We start from the raw sequence: 23,651 nt of genomic DNA on the forward strand, positions 1-23,651 counted from the left end.
CCTAATTAAACTTCTGTTTAATTAACCACTTCCATCACTTGCACAAATAACAGAGGGACAAATGCTGTTGTATTATATGCTAATGCTGAACATCTAAATGCAAAACGGTCTCTTAATGTTGGTATTATTTTATTAAATGGTTGCAAACGGGCCATGAGAGTGAGGATCCTGGCGATGTAACTTCAATAATACAATATCCAATAACTGGTGGGAAAATGTTATGAACATGGACAAATAATTTTAAAATGAAATGAGTCTTCATGGATATAGCGTGGTGATGGAGAGTCTGGAGGAACACATCAGTTGGAAGGGGGGTGAAAGTTGTTGGCACCTTAATCATTGGCTGAAGTCCTAGGAGCAGGGCATCTAATCACACTACCCTGTACCTTTTAAAGTTGCTCTGGGTGAAAGCATCAACTAAGTGTGAATGGGGCCTATTCAACCCCTATCACATCTGCTGGAGCTTTTGATGCGTCAATGAGGGCCATTTTCCCCTTGAGCTGGTATTGTAGCATTAACTTGTGTCCATGGCTTCCACACCACCAGAGATGGAATCCCCTTGCACGCTCTCAAAGATTGTGGCCATCTCTGCATTGGACCTGATCTGGTTGGCGAAGTCTGCCATAGCTGGACTCTTCTCCACCTCGCTGATGGAGAGGAGGGCAGCCACAGCACGCATGGCAGAGCGGCGGAGCTCCTCTTGCTTCTCAAACTCCTGCTTCACAGAACCGGCCTTCACCTGCAATTAAAAAATATCATGTACGGCATGATTAAAATTAAGGTGCCATTTCAGGAGTTGTCTGTAATATAAATGAGAGAGATGTCTAAAAAATATTGCTATAGATAATGGATTTTGAGTTTGAAAACCACACTACCCTTTTGTTACCCAGTTATTCTGCTGTGTTCAGACAAGTAGCACTAGTATGATGTGATGCACCACCCTGGTGCAGTGGGCCGCATGTGGCCCGACGGCCGACCCCCAGGCCTGAGCTTGGCCACCTCTGCTGAAGCAGCGGTACAGGAATAGCAGTAGGATTTGTAAAGCACAGGGGTGGGGAACTCCTTCAAATTCATTTGAGTGCCACTTCAAATTTTATAAAAGACTCCAACACAAATCAAGATTTCCCCTGCACTTAAGGCCTATATTGAAGGTAGCCACCTTTTACAACAGATCCCACCTTCACAAGGTCCCCTGAGCATATAATTGTATTGCATACGTCATTTCTAAGATGTCTTTACAAAACATTACATATTTCATGTAAAACTGCATAATATTAAAATTATATTAGGGGCCGGATGAGCCGGTTCTCACCTTCACTAGGTTCCTTTAAAATATAATTTAAGTGTGTTGCAGATGTAATTTCTAAGATTTACAACAAATCTCATTTCATGAGAAACGGCATAACAGTAAAATTACATGGGGGGCCAGATAAGGCGGTACACAGGCCGTAAACCCAGAATCATAGGTTCCCCATCCCCGCTTTAGGATGAAATTGCTCTAGCTAGCATATCTACTATAAATTTAGACCATAGTACATTGGTTCTCAACCTTTTGTTGAACAAAGGCCCCCTTGATCTCATCACAAGGCTCCAAACGTCCAGCTTGACCTCACCATAAGCCTGACAATGACCCCTTAGTATTAAAAAAATAAAAATGGACTAATGCCCCCTAATGGCTGTATCCTTTTGAATGCCCCCCAACGTCCCCTGGGGGGCTGTACTGCCCCAGTTGAGAAACACTAATATAGTACCTTGGTTGTGCAGGTTGCCCGGAGTGGCTCCACCAGTCGGTCTAGCCTCTGTACCACCGCACTTGGGCACAGACACGACAGCCTGGCCAGCATGATGAACGTCAGCATCTGGAGAGAGAAGTGGATGAATCACATCAAGTCGTAATCTGACTCCTGCCAGAGGTGTGCAATTCCACCACGGCCCACAAGGCGGAACTACTCTCATCTGGTGAGACTAGAGTCAGGTTAATATAATGAAGACACCCCGAGTATAGGAGTGTACATTTCTTAAGCCTTATTCCAGACACACATATAACTTGTTAATAGCTCCATACCAAGAGTAATAATACTGTATACAAGAAAACAGGATGATGAAAGTGGCTAACACAGTGGATAGACCTTTTGGCTCATGAGGTGCCCTGTCAGTCCCAAGTGGCCATCTGGTATAACCACCAGAATCCACACTCCATCCATCCATCCATCCATCCATCCATTCATCCATCCATCCATCTCTTTCCTTAATCTCTTAACTTAACCGGGAGAAAAACAATTCCAACTTTACTTGCGCTATTGCGCATATTTGTGGCAGAAAAAAAATAGCAGAATTGTGGTCATACCCTGATGTCATAATGATCCTTAAGTCCCTCTTCCACTCGGTCGAGAAATTCAAAGATGTCCAGGCAGTCGAGACAGCTGTCCAGTAGTGTGTACATGCACTCAAACGCAGCCTTGCGCACATCCAGACCATCGTCAACGGTGTGCTTAAATGGTCCCATCTCTACCTGTGGCAAAGGACAGCATAGCATACCACTATTTGATTCTGTTAAGTTGGAAAGTCTGCTTTTTTAATCGTGTTTGAGAGGTAGGACACATTAGCAGAAACACTCAGCTGCTAAAAAACAAATTTGGGATTTTCAAATGTATATATAATTTATTGCATAAAATATAATGTGTTACAGAGCACAGAAGAGGCAGTGAACTAAATGACAATGACTTAAGTTAAATGGAGCAACACATCACACACAGGGACGGATTTGGTTGTACTTGGTACAATGCCATTTTTTTTTTTTAATCATCTTGTCACAATTGTAAAACTATAGATCCCACCATCCCCATTTTGTTCAATTGGCCCGCCCTGGCAGGTGGGCCCCCTAGAATCCAGCCCTGATCACAAGAGTGTGTGTACAGCAGGCCTACCTCTCGTATGAGGTCCTTTCTGATCTGTGTTTCGTTGTACAGGTGAGGGAGCACTTTACTCAGGAGGTCTCGGATCAGGGCCGGCTTATTATGCGCTGCAGAGTTCAGCATCACCAGGGCAACACGCCTTACATTCAGGTCAGGGTCCTGCAGAGTCTTCAAGAAGTCACCTTACAATACAAAATTGCAATCTGCAATCTCTTTTTTTTTTACAATACAAAGACAACCTGATGTTCTTTATATTTGGTATCAACATGGTGAAGACAGATAAGATCCTAATATATAACGTTCATTTGCAAATGTAATTCATGATTAAACATTCACAAGATTATCCATTCCATTAAGCCTTTGCAGAACCTGGATGTAATAGATCACGGCTGGCTGCACTACGTAATGTGTATTTATCTGTTCCAAAGTGCTTACCTATGCATCCTTTAAGCAGGGAGTCAATAGGCGCTGGCTGATCGATGATGGTGAATTTAACAGCCGTGACAACAGTACTGCGGGCAAGAGGGGATCCTGGAAAACACAGTTCAACAGTTTGACTACAAGCTGTACCCAACAGGATAGGGTACACAGGCACAGTGGAAAAGGAATAAGCTTGGAGGCCTGATGCATTATTCTGGACGTGCTCTTTGGTTATAGAGAAGGTAATTAAGTGAAGATGAAATATCCAATGCCCTCTTCAAAAGAAGTTAAATAACTTTAATATGTACGCTATATCACAATGGATACATTTAAAAAGCCAATGAACATGCACAGTGTATCATGATCATTTTAACTTCCACTTCCAACAGTGATTCTGTGAGGATACTAAACAGGCCCTTCTATGAAATGGGTACAAAATTCAAGTTCTCTTCTTTGCCTTTAAAACACTGGATGTAATATCACACACATTTACCTGTTTGAAAAAGGTATGGGGCCATCTTAGCCTCTTAAATAAATACTTTTCTTTTTACAAAATTTCTTAAAGTATCGTCCACAGTCCTGTTACCAAAATACATGGGACATTTAAAGAAGAATTTTGAAAGGAAGATGAACCATTACCCCTGGTTTCATCCTGTAATGTCTTTTATTTTAAAGAACTGACAAGGTTTTTTTTCAATCAACAAAAAAACCCGAGACATAATTTAGGTTAAATTGAGTAAATTGAGTAAACTGAGTACCGAGAGTGACCACTCTAGTGAAGGTTTTGTCGGAAATATTGACCAGATCATCAGAGAACATACTTTTGGTATGTTCCCCATGTCCTTCAGAATGGCAGAAGGGATGTATCCTCCTCTTGAATGTGTGACTAGGGGAAAAACCCAACAATTTACGAGTGGCTATGTGTTAAAGTAACAGGACTGACTGAGTGAAAACTGTGGGACATGACTTGTTTGCTTATTTAAGTAAAATATGGTATGTGGGATATGGAATTACACAAAAGTGTAAACAAAATTCTACATTAATTACTTAAAAAGATACATTTTAAAATCATGGGGTGCAAGTCGAGGTGAAAGTAGGCAGGTGCACACAGGTGCGTAGCACCGGTATGAAATAGACAGACAGCAGGTGCACCGTACCAGTAAGAGAATAGGTTTAATGCTACCCAAAAACCACTTTTGAAAAAAAAAAGTTTGCACCGGTAAGAAATGAAAACTACTTTCACTACTTTTCAGATGTAAGTCAGAAATCGTGATACGAACCGAATCATTAGTTGTGTATCGTTACAGCCCTAGCACAGACTGTGGTAGCAGCAGCCGGCGGTTTTGCCACCTCACCTGATGCTAGCTGCTTCTTGAGTCGAGGCAGCAGCTCGGAGGGGTTGACGAGGGTCAGCTTCCCCAGACACTCTGCCACCACGTTGCGCGTGCCCTCCTCCGGGCACTCGCAGTTCTTGAAGAGCAGAGCCCAGATGTTCTCCAGGTGAGTCTTGAGGCGCTCGGCCGAAGAGGCGCTGATGACCTCCTTCAGGGAGTGAAGCAGCAGGTACTGTCTCTTGGGCTGGCTGCTGATCTCCGTCAGCATGAAGGGCAGGTACTCCTCCAGGTTCCCCACGCAGATGTTGCCCAGGGCGCAGGAGGCCGCCGACTTGATCTCCTCGCCAGAGGACGAGAAGGCCTCCAGGATGACGTTCTTGAGCTCCTTCTGTCCGCTCAGGTTCATGGAGCGGCCCACCTCCCCCAGACACAGAAAGGACAGGATGCGGACAGACTCAGACGACTTGGAGCTTTTGACTTCTTGGACGAGGTTGTTGACGATTCCGGAGGCTTCTTTGGCGCACGCCGACGACAGCGCAGCCACGCACTTGGCGACGGAGTAATATGACTGGCGGTGCATGGGGACGTCTGACGGTTTGGCTCCATAGAAGGGACCTGTCAGAGCTTTCAGCAGGTCGTTGTAGCTCATGTTGCTGGACTTTGTCAGCACCAGGGCCTGGAAAAAGTCCAGGATGGATCCCAGTGCGCCTCCCTGGAGCAACGGAGAGTGGACCAGGCTGAGCACCTCGGGCAGGATTGTGCCACTAATCTTGGAGAGGGAGGACGGGCAGGCTTTGGCCATGCCAGCCAGAAGCGTGATGGCCACCTGGGACACGTGCATGTCACTCTCCTGGATGAGCGCCGGTAGCTCCAGCAGAATGGCGTCGACCATGGGTGGCTTCAGGCCGTCACTATAGTTGGCCACAATGACATTGAGGGCCGCAAGTGTGCCCAGCTTCAGGGCACGCTGCTTCTTCCGCAGGAATGTGGCCAGGATGGGGATGGCCTCGGCGAGGATAGGGCGCAGGTCGATCTTGAGGGGGGATGCAGCGACCAGTGTGATGGTTTTTACTGCCATGAGGCGCGTGATCTCGTTTTTCAGCCTCTCGAGGAAGATCTGCAGGGTGGGCTGCAGGTCTCCACCCAACTGATCTCCAAGGTGACATACTATGTAGCCCATACAGGAAATGGCCCTCTCCTTCACTTCCTGGTCTATATCGGCTGCTTTCAGCCTCTTGAGGGTGGCTGAGAAGATGTCTTTCACGTAGGGCTTGGCGTCAAACGAGGATGGCTTGTCCAGCGGTCGAATGATCTTAATCATCTGCTGGGTGACAAAAAGGGCCTCGGAGATGATTTTATAGAAGGAGTCATCCACACATTGAACAACAGGGGGCAGGATGACGCTGATGTGTGGTTGGAAGACTTCGGGGGAATGGCTGGACAGGAGAACATGTAGGAAGGAGAGGGCATCGATCTTCATGTTGGAGGAGGTGCACTTGTCAGTGAGTGAAAATACAATACCTGCATGTTGAGGTAAAGTAGTAAGTAGTAGAAGTAAACACACACACACTGAGAATGGTTGTATCTGTCATGCCAATATGAACTTATTTCATTGACTATGTTATGTTGTTTTAATATTGGGTGATAATAAATACAATATTGTGAAATTCTGCTTTAAAAAAAGCAGAATGTAGAGTGAATTTACCGGGTATGAGGGCAGGAATGTGTTCCCCCAGGGCACCAGGCAGCACGCTGGCCATCTCGGTGAGCAGGTGAAAGCAGCCCTGTCTGGACTTCATGCTCTTCTCCTTCAGCTGCCTGTGGAGGGCCTTCACCACAGAGGGCACCTGCAACCACCATCACAAGATACAAGCGCTTTTAATGTCAAATACTAAATACGTTTCCATTGATGAGTAATGAAAAGTCACATTAGTCTCTTTTATAACAGGTATGCACAGTGGCGGAACAATTGCACAAAGGGCCCCTGGGCAAGACACTTAGGGCCACTATACAGCTTGCCAAGCTCACAATAAGGCCCCCACCACCAATACGGGAGGGCTCTGGGCCCAGGGCAATTGCCCTGCTCGCCCTCCCTATAGCTCCGCCCCTGTGTACGCAGCCCCCCCTGAGAGCTTTGTCCAGACCCAGGACAAAGTAGTCTAAAAGCAACCCCCCCCCCATGCATACACTACCCCCCGTTCAGCTTCCTGGGAGTCACAAACAAACGAACAAACTCCCACCTGTTTCTTCAGAAGTGTGACCGCAGGGTCCTCTTTGACGTCAAGGGAGGCCGCTGACCCCACTGCCGGGTGTGTCTGTCTGAGGAGGGCGACAAAGGCCAGGAAGATGTCCGTGCGCACGTTCTCCTCGCGCTCCTTGAAGCAGGACACCAGGGTCGGGCAGACAGAATTGTAGAAGTCCACCAGTAGGTCACGCCGACTACTTATTACCGTCTCTAAGCACTTCACTGAAGACCTCCGCACCTTCCAACTCATGTCGTCATCGTCACTGTACTCGTCATCAGATGCTAAGAAGATATGATGGGATGACAGCTCAGTGTTTAGAGGGGCACACTCAAGACTACTACTATTATTATTATTAGTTTGAGTGTACAGTTAGGGCCATAAATATTTGGACATCTGCACAATTTTCATCTTTTTGGTGCTGTACACCATCCCCATGGATTTGAAAAGAAACAAACGAGATGCACATTAACAGCAGACTTTCAGCTTTAATATGGGGGTGTTTGCGTCCAAATCGAGTGAACTGTGAAGGAATTATGACATTTTCTATCAGTGCTACCCCATTTTTAAGGGACCAAAAGTAATTGGACAGTCTAGTATTTATACATCAAACTTTACATTTTTAATTATTTGGTTGCAAATACTACAGCCTGTAATTTGCAATCCATAGACATCAATAGACACTGGGTTTTATCCCTGGTGATGCTATGGTGAGCTCTCTATTGCAACAGTCTTCAGTTCCTGCTTATTCTTAGGGTGTTTTCCCTTCAGTTTTGCCTCCAGCAAGTGAAATGCTTGCTCAACCGTACTCAGGTGAGGTGATTGACTGGGCCATTGAATAATATTCCACTTTTCTGGGGTAGAAATGGCTAGTGGCTTTCAGATGAAGCTTTGGGTCATTGTCCATCTGCACTGTGAAGCATTGTCCAATGCGTCAAGAACTATTAGGTTTAATATGACATGATAATATAGCCTGAAAATCTTCAGAATTCATCCTGTGGCTTTTGTCGGAAGTCCTCATCATCAATAAATACAAGGGGAAAATAGTATTGACAGATGTGCATGCCCACACCATGACACTACCACCACCATGATTCACTGATTGGGTGGTATGCTTTGAATCATGAGCAGTTCCTTCCCTTCTCTATACTAATTTCTTCCCATTACCCTTGTACAAGATGATTTTTGTCTCCTCTGTCCATAGGATGTAACTCGAGACCTATACAGTCTTTTTAAGATGCTGTTTGGCAAAGCCAAATCTGGTATTGCTATTTCTGATGCAATCAATAATTTACATCTTTTAGTGAACCCTCTGTATTTCCTATGGTGAAGCGTTCCTCAATGTTCTTGATCTTTTTCTTGATTGTTGCCTTGGACATGTCTCCACCGTTCACCTGGACACTGTTCTACATCTGGCCAACTGTTGGGAGATGGGTTTTTGTTCACCAGATACAGAATATTGTCTGTCATCCACAGCATTTGTCTTCCATGTCTGCCAGGTAATTTGGTGTTGCTCTGGTATTTCTTTTTCCCAACATTCTGAACTCTTGAATTAATCATATTCAATGTTTCCCCATCTCTCAAATGGGTTTGTTTTGATTTTTTTCCACCTTATGATGGCTTGCATCACTGATGGTGACAGATGGACTTTGGATCTCATGGATATTCCGTAAAAATATATGGAAATGCAAATGGAACACTTCAAATGAACTCTAAGACCTTGTATTGACATCTTGGTGATGGTGTAGTATGGGAATAACACACATCTGACTGGAAAATAGCTGAGACGCCTACTGTCCAATTACTTTTGATCCCTTGAAAAGTGGGCAACACACACAAAAAACGTTGCTATTTCATTCCTGTTTATGCGATATGGATTTTAACACCTTCACATTAACGCTGAGAGTCTACAGTTAATACACAGCTTGTTTGTTTTATTTTAAATCCATTGTGGTGGGGTATAGGGTGGAAAAGGATGATAATTGTGTTGCTGTCCAAATATTTCTGGCCCTAACTGTATGTATAAGTGTAGTTTGACTTTTGCATCAGATGGGGCAAAATATAATAGCAAAAATGTATTACAAAAATATAATAGGATTCATATTAATTTCATGCATGCTAGTGTGTATTTGAATCAAAACATTTAAAATATCGGTATGTTAATAACATTTATATTTTGCCATTTCCTTGACTTGTCCCCCCTCAGACTAGGCCCATGGTGTGAGGGTATTGCGGCTCAACCCTACCCTGATCGTCATCATCCTCTGTTTCCATGGAGTCTTCTAGGTCATCGTCTCCGTCATAGTTGTAGTTAGGGTCATAGGTGATGTATTTCAGACACAACTTAATCACCGTGGCAATGTGAGGGGACATTTCCTTGGGACATCTTACAACAATAAGCATAGAGGAATTGTCATTACTGTATTTTGCAGTGATGAATTCATTATGTTAACCATGCACAAGTTTAACGATACCTTGATATCAGGCCTCAGATAGGGGTGTAAATCAGGGCCTTCAAGGCAGTTCCATTCAAAAGCGATTTCTTAGACCAACTATTCAATTATTTTCGATACTTCAGAATGCCCCATGATTCAAATCCATGGTTCAATATTTTTTGTGTGAAATGTTAAATAAATTAAAAAAGACGAAATATCTGCATGCATGTTATTTTAAGGAATATCGTTATTACAGTCAGTATTATAATGACTGCATGAGGTAGAAAAGCCTCACAAAATGAGTTCAATAAGTTATAACAACAAAAATCAATTAATCGCGATTATTAATCGGTTTTCTTGTGGACGAATCGGTTAATTGAATCGCCGGCCGTAGGATCGATTCAAAATGATTATTATTTACACCCTTGGTCTCAGCCATGGTCAACAGTTATTACAATTTTCTGTGTTGGATGTCCAGTTTTCTAAACTGATATTGTTTTGTGGCACTAAAAAGCTTAGACATACTGTAAGAATGGCTCACCTGCGGACAAAGGCTTCAAAGGCCTGAAAGCAATACTCCCTGAGCTCATCATCTTCAACATTGCAGAACTTCACCACCATTGGCACGATCTTCTCAAGGTGCTCTCCTTCAGGTAAGCAAAAAAATAAAGCTTAAACGTTTATTCTGTCATACAGCATAGGGTGCATTTTTATACAAACAAGTTGTCAAATGGTTTTCCTAAGTTTACATCACTATCACGTCAGAAAAAATGTGGTTTGAAAGCAAATGATATATGTTAGAAATGTGTAGAGAGCTAACATTTTGCCCACGTCAAATTTCTTGTACATGTAAAAGTGTACTTGGCCAATCATTTCTGACTCATGTCACGTCGCAGTAGGCCTGTAGCTCTCACCGACTCTGTGTCCGCCCTGCCGACTGACTGTGGCCAGACACTGGATGTAGGTGCGGGTGTTGGAGGTGTTGGAGGCTCCGCGGCCCAGCTCGCTCAGCAGGTGCTCGGTGAGCTGTGTGAAGAGGGCCGGGCTGCAGCTGGGCACCAGGTGGCCCAGGGCCATGATGGAGCGCTTACGCACTGCCAGTCGAGAGCTGGTGAGCTGTGGCAGCAGGCTGGTCAGGATGGAGCTGTGGAAACTGCTCAGGGTGCCACTCAACCTACACAAACACACACACAGTCACACACACACAGTCACACACACACAGACACACACACACACACACACACACACACACACACACACACACACACACACACACACACACACACACACACACTTATCAGTCACACCAAAAGGTCACATTTGTGCAGACACAAACTTTCAAAAACGTTCTCCAATTCAATAACAAGCCTCATGTTTGCAAACTGATAACGGGTGGATGCTGTGGCTTCTCAACATCAGTGGCCTTTGCTCATTTAAAAACACTTCTAAATGTTTTGTTTAATAATTAGTTAATCACTTACTAAGTTTTCTAATATGTCATTATTATGGAGTGCTATCCAGTGCATATAATAATAGTAATTAACTGAAGATGTAAGTAACCTGCTGAGCATGTCTGACAGGATGTCGAGAGCCTCGAGCTGGATGGACACGTCGTCCTGTTTGCCCAGAGCCCCGATCAGCTGGGAGGTGATCCTTTTACACACGTTGCAGGTCAGGGCCATACCTAGTGGAAGACACATGGTAGAGAAAGCAGAGGTATGGACTCAGTGGATACCAAGAGAGACACACTTAATAAAGTAAAGTAACCTAACCTAACATTTATTGGTGTTGCTCTGACACACATTCAGTATTTTCAAGATCATTGTGTCAAATGCAACACGGTGTATTTGATAGCTAAAGGTGTTTACTTAGTCTTTCTGCAACCATTTGTAAATGGCAAAATACAAGAAGGGAAAATATATTCCTGATGCAGTGCAAAAAAAAACTGTGAGGTGTACTGTACACCCGTTTTACCCAGCCTGATCTCAAGAATTCCGTGCTCTTGGACACGGATGTTAAAGACACGAAATCCGTGTCCAGGAGCACGGATTTTGCCTAAATTCCGTGCTCCTGGACACAGAATTTTTGGAGATCATGTTGGTTTTACCAGTGACAATGAGATAATGGGCTTGCCAGGAATTCCCAGTGATACCAAACCAGACCAAGGATACCCTTACTACAACGGCACTGATTAGTGCCTGATAAGTGTAATAATATAAGGTGTGATTTGCACTGCTTGAAGTGAGTTTATTACCAGAGGTTGTTGGGGGCAGCTCGGCGATGACAGTTTTGAGTCCCATGCTGGAGATGTCTCGGAGCTGTTCTTTGTCTGACACCATATTGCTGCACAGGGTGTCCACCATGGTCTCTACCTGGTACTCCTTCACCTTAGTGACCAGGGGGCCCAGACTGGTGGAACCGCACATGACATGTTAGTACAGGGAAGTACAGTCTGAAAATGTCAGTGTTTAATTTGAAACACACGTTACAAACATTGTAGTAATAATAATGCATCAAAAAAGAAAGGATTATGGTGATTGATGGTGTCATTTTACCCCCTGTTCACATTATGCCTTGCAAAATACAGTAGGATTTTAAGTGTGCGGACTCCTCACTTCAAACGACTGTAAAAGCATTCACCATTTGACTGCCAGGTTCTGGACCTCCCCGTTCTTGTCCTCCAGCAGCTTGAGCAGCATGGCCACCACCTTCCTCTCGCTGTCCTCATCCAGCTTTATGGAGTCCTTCTGCAGCTCCATCATCAGGTCATTGGTTGCCATGAACCTACAGGGGCCAGGAGATAGACATTCTAGAACAGCGATTCTCAAACTGTGGGCCGGGGCCCTGTGGCGGGGCCACAAAGGTAGTCCAAATAGCCCCTGAAATCATTTTCATTAAATTGAAATAAGGCTTGTTGCTGTGTTGCTGTTTACTATTCATTTGATTTGGTCCCAAGTTGGAATACGTGGGGAACTAATGTTCTGTTCTATTTTGTTTAAAAGACACAAAACAAATTCCATACAAGTCTGTCCAGGTGACTTTATATTGTATTGTATGGGGCAGCCTGACCTAATGGAAGGTGATCTTAACCCCTTAGTGCAGAGCCCATGTTATAACCATACTGTTACTGAAATTCTAATGGCTATGTCTTAATCTGTTACTTCAGGCTCCCGGTAATGTCATAGCAATGTTGTTGTGATGTAGTTGAGTATTTTCAGCAAATAGATAGGACCACCGACGACCCCATTTGGTAAGAGGCTACGATCAGAGGGTTGCAGGTTCAAACCCCACCCTTATCTCTGCCTACACTTCCATCAGTGCAAACACACTGTCAAGGCACCTAACAAATTGCTCTAGGGACTGTAACCATTAGGCATACCCTGTAAATAACAGTAAGTCTCTTTAGAAATTTAGAATCACAAGCTAAGTGTAATGTAATGCAATATATCGTCCCTAGGCCAAGTTTATCAGAGTACAATGATCCATGCAGGACAATAACCTGAATAAATAAGCTTTTATGCTGAGTGAATAGTGTTACTACCTGAGAAAGCAACACCATGCTGATATGTGTCTGAGTCACTTTTGTGACAAAAAGTTAAACAAGCAGGGAAAAGAAAACAAGTCTGCAGTGAAAGTGCACAAAGCTAATGCCAATTTCATCATCTAACCCAATCTTTAAGACTTCAAATATGCTACAGTTTAATTATCTGGACAAAATATGACAGGGGCAGTCTTCTCTAGCCATGCCTCTTAAATATTATGCAGTCAGTGTGCCCCACTTCTTCTTTCATTCGAATCTTTCCTGTGGGTTTAATTTGAGGTGTTGATATTTAGTTTGTGTATGGGAAAAACAGGGGAAGAAGGGAAGCTATATGCACTCCCTCAGTATCAAGGTTATATGTAATACACAAACTTCTTCAGACTCTGTCTATTCTTGGAAAGTTTTACTTAGGACAACAAGGTTGACAACAGATTTGGATTATGAACAGAATGGTATTGTTACACTAAACAGACGTGGAAAGCATTACAGCAGTGGTCAAACATGCAAAGGATGACGGGCTTACCTAAAATCTTTGTCAGTGGATGTCATTTTTTCTAACAAATTTGAGATGTAATAGGCCACACTCGACATCTTGGCTATCTTGGGTTTTAAAAAACAAATACGAATAAAAATATGATACGTTTTGTTAACTTTGTGAAGTTATAAGTAGACTATTAACGACAGACCATGACGAGACAATGTGGCTGGAAGTTAGCTGTCAGACCAGAACATACTGGGGAACATGACACTTGCAGCTGGTGTTATAAATAGAAATTCTGAACTTTTGCTGCCCCCTAGTGTAATAATCATGGAGTAGTGCCTTGTGGGGAACGACATTATGGTCCACTCGGCGGCGGAGTGCAATCGGGCCTGGACCAGGAAGTAGCGTCATGTTTTAGCGGCCGGGTTGCCTGTTGCCACGTCGGAATCATCACAGACCATTGAAACTCTGGGCGGCTGCGGCTGTCTACTGCGTTTTAAACTGTGATAAACATAATATATATATCAGTGTAGCACCAGCACAACTATGGTAAGTGTCAGGAATCTAAGATTTTTGTTCTTCTTTCACCGGCTGCGTGTTTGTCCCTGCAAAACAGAAACTGATAACCAGTGAGTTAGCGGTAGTTAGCATTCCAGTCATTGGTTATAGACCAGTATATATTTTTTTGCCTTTGTGGTGCGAATTAATGTGTATAATAAAGGATAAGTGCCATTGGATTGTTGTACTGTTTTCCACTGTCGTTTTTCTTTTTTACAAAAAAATCTGCATGAGCTAGTCAACAGAAGCTTGTAAAAGCTAGGTGTCGTCGTAAGCTAGTTGGTAGCTAGTTAATTGAACGACCATGTAATCTCTTACTGTCATCATAATACAATTTCACAAACACGAAATTGTACATTCAAGAGATAAGCATCTCTGTGTATTATTTATATGTTAAAGTGTCATTGGTGATGTTTTAGTCTGTGAAAGGGTGCACTGCCTGTTAGTGGTAGTCCTGATAATTTCTGTTAGACGCCCATTTTGACCTCATACATTTAGACTTTAGATCAGTAGGAGCTGTCATGGAGGAGATATGTACAGTAGAGTACTTGTATTGATCCTAAAGGAATCTGTCAGTTTACATAAATACACAAATACAAAACGTACTCAAAGACCTAACACACACGATTGTACATTGCCGTAAACATAGCTTACATTTGAGTGCAACACTTGATGTACTTGCAAGGTCGAGGTTGTTTAAAATGTCGCTAATGGTTTACTTTCACAGGTGTCTGTCATCAACACCGTGGACACGTCTCATGAGGACATGATCGTAAGTAATTTGTAACATTAAGATCTTCTCCAATCACACTGGCTAATTGTTGGTAACATTTGTGGCACTCTGAGTGATATGGTGTTGTTGCTCTTCAGCATGATGCTCAGATGGACTACTATGGCACGCGTCTTGCCACTTGCTCGTCTGATCGCTCTGTGAAGATCTTTGATGTGAAGAATGGTGGACAGATCCTGCTGGCTGATTTGAGGGGGTATGTTCACACGCTAGCACTTCATTCTCCGAAGAAATTGCCTTAACCCTGTCGTAGTGCATTAATGAAAACCTGGCTCAGATTTCCTCTGCTAAGTTCACTTCATTTAGTGTCATTGATTCAGTGAGTGAGAGGCAGTACTGCAGCCCTTACACACCTTACACACACACCCCACTTGCTGTCATTACCTGGCATTTGTGGGGGGGCATGAGCCTGATCCATCGTGTGTGTGTGTGTGTGTGTGTGTGTGTGTGTGTGTGTGTGTGTGTCTTTGCGTGTCTTTGCTACATTTCATGACGCCTGCTGCCTACAGGGGAGGCAAATACACACGCACACACACGCACGCGCACACACTCACGCGCACAATGTAAGTCAAATGCAGTGTTGGCCAGGGGGTCAGGTTGCCATCTCTGATTGCCCCTTGTAAGTATGTGTTTTCCCTCTCTCCTCAGCCATGAGGGTCCTGTGTGGCAGGTGGCTTGGGCTCACCCGATGTACGGCAACATCCTGGCATCCTGCTCCTACGACAGGAAGGTGATTATCTGGAAGGAGGAGAATGGCAGCTGGGACAAAATGTACGAGTATACAGGCCATGATTCTTCAGGTGAGACCCTGTAAAGCAAACTCTTAGCTGTCAAAGGATTATGCATTTCAGACACTGCAATTATTGTGCAAACTGCTTTGCATCAGTTGTGGGCCGTGGGCATACATTAACTTTTTGGAACTTAATATTTAGAGTGATTTTTATTGCATATTTGATTTAATCAGCATATAATCAGCATATAATCATGTGCATCATGTGCATCAAACTGAACGTGTGTTGTTCCCTTTACATGCAACCTGGCCAGTTTGGTCAGATTTGCAGGTCAGATTTGCATGACATATTGTATGTACCCAAAAGTTGCAGACAAATGGAGCTAAAACGTGTGTGTGTATGTGTGTGTGTGTGTGTGTGTGTGTGTGTGTGTGTATGTGTGTGTGTGTGTGTGTGTGGGCACTTTTAAACAGTGAACTCTGTGTGCTGGGGACCATATGATTTTGGTCTAATGTTGGCGTGTGGGAGCTCTGACGGGGCCATCTCAATACTCACCTTCTCTGGAGAAGGGCAGTGGGACGTCAAGAAAATCGGCAACGCGCACACAGTGAGTCCACAACTGACAATAGCTGAATTTTTGACGAAGATTACATGGATTGTAACATTTATAGAATAAAAAACAGGACATGTATTCACATTGTATTAATAAGTAACCTCATATATTAGTGACTCAAACGCCATTAGTAACGACAGCTCTGTTCATCTCCTGTCTTTTTAATCCTTATCCTCCAACTGCCTCTCTCCAGATTGGCTGTAATGCAGTCAGCTGGGCCCCGGCAGTGGTGCCTGGTAGCCTCATAGACCAACCCACAGGACAGAAGCCAAACTACATCAAGAGATTTGTGTCTGGAGGCTGCGACAACCTGGTTAAACTATGGAAGTGAGTCACACATATTAGCACATATTTTTCTGCATGTCTGTGAAGATCCAGGTTAGCCAGAGGAGTTTAGCTGTAAACAACCTGACGTCTAATTTTGGGGCATTAGGATGGCTCATCTTTCTCCTTTCAAAAGGCTTTTTCAGTCCAGTTTGATGTCTAATGATCGTCTACAGATCCTCCTAGAGGCATTGCTTTGGTCAGGGCACAATTTCGCCACAGTTTTACCATTCCATCGCTTGTTTTGCTCTTCTTGTCAAAAAAGTAAAGCACCTGAAAAATTGCTTTACTGACTGGCTTTGGCATGGTTTTGGTCAGGGCCCAGCAGAGTATTTTTGCATTTAGCAACAGAAATTCGCTGCAGCAACAGAAATTTGCAGGCATGGTGGGAAAACTGTGCAAACCTTGTTATGTGCCAACTGCTTTACCGCGGCGTTGAGGAGCCTGACTTAACTTGCAAAGGCGTCACACCTCAACGCGGAATGCACTGGCGTGAAATAAATATGACTTTACATGATGACAGTCTGCACGTACCTGTCAGTATAAAGATTGTTTTTTTTAAAACATTACTTTTGGGAATAACAACAAAGTACTGCCGAGGCAAACTGGTCAAAACATGCTGCCCAGCCAGACCAACAAAACAATTAAGCCCCTATAGGCTAATGCTATTTACAACTCGGTGCGGCACGGGGTTGGCAGTGAATGGGTTAAGCGCCAACCAATCAAAATGTGGCAGGGGCACAACTTTGTTGGGGGAAAAAAAGACATATTATAGAGATCCGACTCCCTGTTTCACAAATATTATACCAGAATTGAAGCTTTTTTTAGACAGACGAAATGTCTAAAAGCTCCAAAAACAAGTTAAGTGGCTTATGCATCGCAGCTTTCTTGTGTCATTTTACAAAATGTACGGTTTGCACGCTCGGCATCTGGTTTTGTGAATAATACACTTGAATAAAGTGCTGTTGAAGTGTATGGCGGCCAAGCAAGCAACAAAGAAACCCTTCACTTTTAATTGTTAGGTATTATTTTAACCATGTTTGTTTGATAGTGATTAAATCATTGTTGTAATGTAAGCTTTGAACTACGGAGAGAATCAAGCATTCCTTTTTAGCCAGCCCCAAACAATTAACTGTTCTGTTGGGTGTTTGTGTGCAGAGAGGAGGACGGCCAGTGGAAGGAGGACCAGAAGTTGGAGGCTCACAGTGATTGGGTGAGAGATGTGGGCTGGGCGCCATCCATTGGCCTGCCCACCAGCACCATCGCCAGCTGTTCACAGGTAGGTGCCTCACACCTTGAAGTCCTTCAAGAGTAGAAAACAAAACCGTGAAATTGGGTGTCTCATGCACTGTCAGAATGTTACTCCCCTAAAGTGTTTGAACTGGATAGAGCGTAGTTTATATTGGGCATGTGGTTTGTGTTGTGTTGCTCTTGTTCCCACGTATCTTGCACAAGGCTTTTTGTACTGCACTTTACCTATCCTCAAGTTTCTTCCAGTCTTTGAATAGTATGCACTCTCTGTCTCTTTATGAAATTGGTTTGACTTCAGGGATATCGGCTTTTGAACTTTTGTGCTATTATTTTACAAAGTGTGGCAATACCAGTGTACAGGGCTCTAAATTAACACCAGCCAACCGGCCATATACTGGTGAAATTTCAGTGTGTACAGCTATCCCATCTCTGCTACTGTGATTGATGTGATCTTTGTGTGTGTGTGTGTTCGTCCGCAGGACGGGCGTGTGTTTATCTGGACGTGCGACGACCCCTCGGGGAACACGTGGACGGCCAAACTGCTGCACAAGTTCAACGATGTGGTGTGGCACGTCAGCTGGTCCATCACCGGGAACATCCTGGCTGTCTCCGGTGGTGACAACAAGGTCAGTATCACAGGAGAGACCGATCGCATCCACTGTTTGGGAAAAGCACTACATCTTACTAAGAATTCTGGGATTGCACTGAGCACCAAGAGTCACCGACTTGCTCATGCACTTCTGATTCAGAAAAGCATTGTGTTGAATATCATTGCCAAAAAAGTGTATATTGGACTAATTCTGCTTTTCTTGATTGTCTCATCATCATTCAAGATAGATGAATTTTGAAACAGTAATACCCAAGGTATTAGCACTACATCTTACTAAGAATACTGGGCTGAAAATAGTCTATCTGAATTTTACAAAATGGCATATTTGGCACATGTTGTTATGTACCCAAAGTAGGTGTCGTGCTTGGGCAGTACCTAGATGCCATCTGCATCGCCACTTACCTACCTTAGAAACCTTGAAAATAAAACTCCCTGACGTAACATGGAACAACAACTTGAAGCCATCCTACCTAAAAAAAGTATTTCTCGGAAAAGTCCAAATATTTTATTAGGGTCAACGTGTTATGACCAGGGTTGCTTGAATCCATTATCATCCCCTGCCAGCCCTCTCGTGTTATTCTAATGGCCCAGAGCCTTTACCCTTTGAGCCCATAGGGGATGACTCATATTCAAGATGATGCACACTTATGCATTCTTATGCATATCCTGCTCATATGACTCAGCATCAGTGTGTGACTCTGTCCTCCACCTCGTTTGACAGCTCTGCATATTGATACGTGGATATGGTTTCACAGCACGCTGCGATTTCACATTCAATACCAATGTCTGTAATACACATACATTACTAGCTTATAACTTGTGATTTATCAAGAATTTACTGTAGCTGTTTAATCTCCATGTTCGACCGTTGGGGGGGAAAAAACAAGCTGTGTTAATTTAAGACTAGTTTGCTTAGAACTGCAGCAGTGGGCCTTACTTCTGTACAGTACCTGGAGGTGTTGTGGGTTTTTAATTACAGCCGAGGCCAGTGTGTGCGTGCTCGTGATTGCCCCATAATAAGACCTTAGTGGTTTACCCTGGCACCTCGCTCAGCGTCGTGTTCGGGATTGATGAGGGCACTTACTTTTCCTGGCACAGTGCCGGCCTCCATGAGGGGCACGCAGTAGTGTGAAAGCCCTCGCCCAGGATGGATAACTCAATCTGGGGGACGGGGACGGGAGGGGAGGTAGGAAGGAGGAGAGGAGTAGAGGGGAGGGCAGTGGAGAGGAGCAGAGGGGAGTGGAGAGGAGCAATCGCTCATGGCTCACCCAGCTAGAAACCCAAACTCATAATCTATTTCTTAAGAAGGGCCTGCCGCTATTATGGTTAGGGGGAACGGATCTCCGGGACAGGTGTTTCTCATATGAGGCCCATGGCTCAAGCGGAGGCATCTGGGGATGAATGCAGAATGAAGTGTGCATCTGCTGCAGGAGAAGCGCAGTTCATGATGTCAAACCTGTCTGGCAGACAGACTGGAGATGCCCACTTAAAGGAGAAGTCCAGTTTTTTGAACATTAAGGCCATTTTCTGAGTGGTCTGCAATGTTTTAGAGTCCCCCTCACCGTTTATTTCATGTTTGCTGCAGTCTCTGTTATTTGGCTGATTTGGATTTGATCTCAACAAGCTTTAGAATGGCCTAGAATGGTCTATGGGCACCTGCAACTCTGTTCTTAAAATCACCTTAAACATTTGTTTTCGAAAGTCTACAGCTCACAAATTGGTTAGGGGTGTCCACTAGCAGTCCCTAGCAAGTTTCAAGGCGAAATATGCCTTCTGTCATGTTTTATTTGCCATTTTGTGAAAGAAAGTGAAAGTGAAAGTGAAACTTAATTTACAAATTGCTACATAAAACACACATAAAACAGGACAGATGCCATATTTCGCTACAAAAATTGTTAAGGAACACCAGTGAATACTGCTGAACACTTGCATATTCTTGAAAACAAATGTTAAAGGTGATTTTAAGAACAGAGTTGCAGGTGCCCATAGACGGCCATTCTAAAGCTGGCTGAGATCAAATCCAAATCAGCCAAATAACAGAGACTGCAGCAAACATGAAATAAACGGTGAGGGGGACTCTAAAACATTGCAGACCACTCAGAAAATGGCCTTAATGTTCAAAAAACTGGACTTCTCCTTTAATAAATAATCCCTAAGATGATCCGCAATCCCACGCGGTCATGCGCTCGCCCAAGACTTGTTTAAAAAGGAGGCATTTCATTTTCATCACTATTAGGGAAGACTGTTATTAAAAGCAGCTCTGCACCGTAGGACCTCTGGAGTCAGACACACTCAACTGTTTGCCAATTCCAATCGAAGGAATTTCCTCTCTGGCTTCATTTAGTTTGTTTGTTTGTGTTGTTGTTGGTTTTGTTGGTGCTTTGTTTACGCCTCGAGTGCCACTAGCAGTGAGCGTTCATGGACTTTAGGGCGGAAGTTGCACAGACGGTGATGGATGAGGTCGTTGATGGTAATGATCACCTCTTTGTGTTGATCCATAACAACAAAAAACTTCAAGATTCACTACTTCTTGTGCTCACTGTTAATGTTGCTTTGTGTGCGTGCGTGTGTCTACAGACTCCAAAATATGTGTGTGGACGTGGATATGGATGTGTGATGAATGCAATCTTTGCTCGTTCTTGATTTTAACTACCTTACTTTATGCAAAGCCCATGTAACCAGGACCTTGTCTCTGCCTCACTGCATTGCTGTGCTTGAGCCAGCCATGTTTTAATGGCGTCTTGTCATTTTTGCCAGGTGACACTGTGGAAGGAATCTCTCGATGGCCAGTGGGCTTGCATCAGTGACGTCAACAAAGGCCAGGGTGCCGTGTCATCCGTCACAGACGGCCAACAGAACGAGCAGTGAGGCGGGTGGGGAGGGGTCCTTAACACCACTGCGATGCGATCACCCAATCGCCACACCCAACACCTGCTGCGTTTGATGTTGAGCTGGAACACTTTCAGTGGACGATGCTTGACTGCCTCAAGAGACATTTTATATAAAAAAAATATTCTCCCACCTCAAGAGTTAAAACACACGGCAAACAGGATGTGGCCCCAGCACCTCAGGAAATGTGCTGCTTGTAGTCATTGGATCCTATTCAATATCTAACCTCCATTCCTCTCCCTTTAGCTTGGGGCCTCGTGCTTCACCGACGCACATTTTCTCTATTCATCATCCTGATGGCAAATGAGCAAATTACCTTTTGGGTTGTGCTTTTACGAGATATTGAATAAAACTTTCATTGTCCATGACGTTTTGCCTCGCGTCATAAGGCTACAGCAAAAGAAGAGGACAGGAGGTTAGATGTTGTTTTTGGGGCCCTCTTTCTGACATCAAGCGTTTGCTGTCACTCTAACTTAAAGGACACATCTTGATGAGGTCACAGAGCTGGGCTGTTTAGTTAAGTCATTATCTGTTAAAAAAAGAAAAAGATAATAAAAAAAAACTAGGGATTTTGTTTTAAGTATTGGTAAACTACTTCTCAATGAGCTTTTGGTCTTGTAATTTGATGGAAGAGAATGGGAGTAAAATTGCTACGTTTTAAAGTGTGACTGCGCAGATTAAAGTTCAAAGTTAGTCACCAATCTGATCAGCTCTGTGAATCATGCTGTACATGATGACCAACGAAACACAACACAACTTTTTTTGTCCCTTTGTATCTGTCTGATTTTTGTCTGACTATTCATTCAAAGAATGAACTTTTCTAATAAGTGAAATAAAATAAATAACCTCTGGCTACATAGTTCAAAAGTTAAATGTTTAAATGCTTTGGTATGTCTGTCTAATGTGCTACAGCACAAGGTCATGAGAGCTCAAGCATTCTTTCCTTATCTGACCCAGATTTCAGCAAGTAGTGTCATTAATATGTACTATGCAGCAGTAAATAACAGGTCTTTCATGGCTCTGTCAAAATTATGTTTGGATGCACAACAGCAAACGCCCACAAGTATTGGTGGGCAAGTTTGGGTAGTCTTTCCTGCTGTTCAGTAAGTGTATATGATCAAGAGAGACAAACCTACAACCTCAACTCTTCACTCTTGCATAGTCTGCCTGCATCATTACTGTCATCCATCCATTTGTCCTTCCGTTCATTTAGCTGTAGTTTCTGCTGTTGATTCATTAGGCTATCATCAAGCTACTCGCTGACCAGCATACAGGCCTCCCCAAATACCGTCGAGCTATTCTCAACTAGATTGCACACACACTTTCACACATTTGTTTGTAGTTTTATTTATGACAACAATGCGGCTTGCTCATACTTTAGGTGGGCAGACAGAGTTGCAAGCTATTGCGGTCTCTCTGGCCTTAAAGGGCTGCATCAATATGTCACCATGTGTGATGTGCTGATGGCGAAATTGCGAGCACGCAAACTCGTGCCATGACCATTTTAAGTCGCGTCATTGCAGTTTCTGGAAGGATATTACAGACGACGGCTTTCTTCCTAATTCACGATGTATTCTTTTACATTTTAAATTTATTTTATGTCACATGTGAATAACGAGGTGTAAGAGTGGCGTTCTCAGTTCGACTGCCAGGGACTTTATGAGGAGCCAACAGAACTCACTCCCTCCCTCTGCAAATACAACAGTGCGAAAGTGAGTGACTCGTTGGTTACTGGACTGACTGGATATTGTTGGTTGGTGGCGGACAGGGACAGTGGGCAACCGTGACCACCAACGGATATAAGCCCTGGGAAGTATAAACAATTACGCGCGCATAGCCTCTGAGATTTCTCGTGCGTCTCACCTGCCCTCGCGCCTGCCGCAGCGGGAATTCTACTTCTCACATCACAAGAATCTCCTCCGACTTCAATACTACGCTATCCCCGTGCGCGTGCCTTTGGTAGTACTACTGACCTCCCCTGTGCGTGTATATTGAACAAGAACATCTGCAATGCCAAGCTGGAGGAGAAATTTGACTTTCTGCTTGCAGAGAATGCACGACGACGGTAAGTGAAGCGCTATGACCGCATCACTTTACCGCGGGCTCGCTTAGTTTGCTTTGTTGCCTATATGCTCAACCTGCCTGGTACTTGTGAATGAAATTATGCTTTTCCTTCTTGGACAGAAGTCAATCACATTGTGATTGTTTTTTTTTTCGAGTGTTTCTTCGTGGCGTTTCGGTAAATCCAGTCTAGAGAATGCAGTGTAGAGCGCACGTGTATGGTCGTGTATGTGTTCAACCTGCATGTCTGTCCCGCCTTCCTGGGGTTTACTTCGTATTTTTGAATTTGTTGATAGCATCATAGCATACACTTAGTGGGATTATGGGTGTTTTTTGTCATGACTTAACGAGTGTGTGTTGTGGCTCTTGCAGTCTCCTGTCACCAAAATGACATCTCCACTTCCCCTTAACTCGCGCATAGTAGCCCCTAGTACACACACACAGACACACACACA

General features: G+C 43.8%; 2 protein-coding genes across 2 annotated transcripts; one reads left to right on the plus strand and one right to left on the minus strand.

Annotated features, from left to right (window-relative positions):
* Positions 1-112: 112 nt before the first annotated feature.
* Positions 113-13,603, minus strand: cand2 (cullin-associated and neddylation-dissociated 2 (putative)). The gene is made up of 15 exons (XM_063216112.1): positions 13,412-13,603; positions 11,988-12,131; positions 11,602-11,756; positions 10,908-11,031; positions 10,262-10,521; positions 9,889-9,994; positions 9,159-9,298; positions 6,910-7,196; positions 6,375-6,516; positions 4,691-6,190; positions 3,351-3,446; positions 2,928-3,097; positions 2,348-2,512; positions 1,752-1,859; positions 113-739 (listed from the first exon to the last, which is right to left on the minus strand). Exons 1-15 carry the CDS (start codon positions 13,477-13,479, stop codon positions 515-517), a joined length of 3,690 nt encoding a protein of 1,229 aa, XP_063072182.1. The 5' UTR covers positions 13,480-13,603; the 3' UTR covers positions 113-514.
* A 150-nt stretch (positions 13,604-13,753) lies between these two features.
* sec13 (SEC13 homolog, nuclear pore and COPII coat complex component) lies at positions 13,754-21,994 on the plus strand. The gene is made up of 9 exons (XM_063216114.1): positions 13,754-13,918; positions 14,655-14,699; positions 14,798-14,913; positions 15,366-15,517; positions 15,922-16,055; positions 16,255-16,388; positions 17,544-17,664; positions 18,116-18,262; positions 21,004-21,994. Exons 1-9 carry the CDS (start codon positions 13,916-13,918, stop codon positions 21,112-21,114), a joined length of 963 nt encoding a protein of 320 aa, XP_063072184.1. The 5' UTR covers positions 13,754-13,915; the 3' UTR covers positions 21,115-21,994.
* The last annotated feature ends 1,657 nt before the right edge of the window (positions 21,995-23,651 follow it).

Source organism: Engraulis encrasicolus, chromosome 14 (genome assembly GCF_034702125.1).
Source record: "Engraulis encrasicolus isolate BLACKSEA-1 chromosome 14, IST_EnEncr_1.0, whole genome shotgun sequence".
Taxonomy (NCBI): domain Eukaryota; kingdom Metazoa; phylum Chordata; class Actinopteri; order Clupeiformes; family Engraulidae; genus Engraulis; species Engraulis encrasicolus.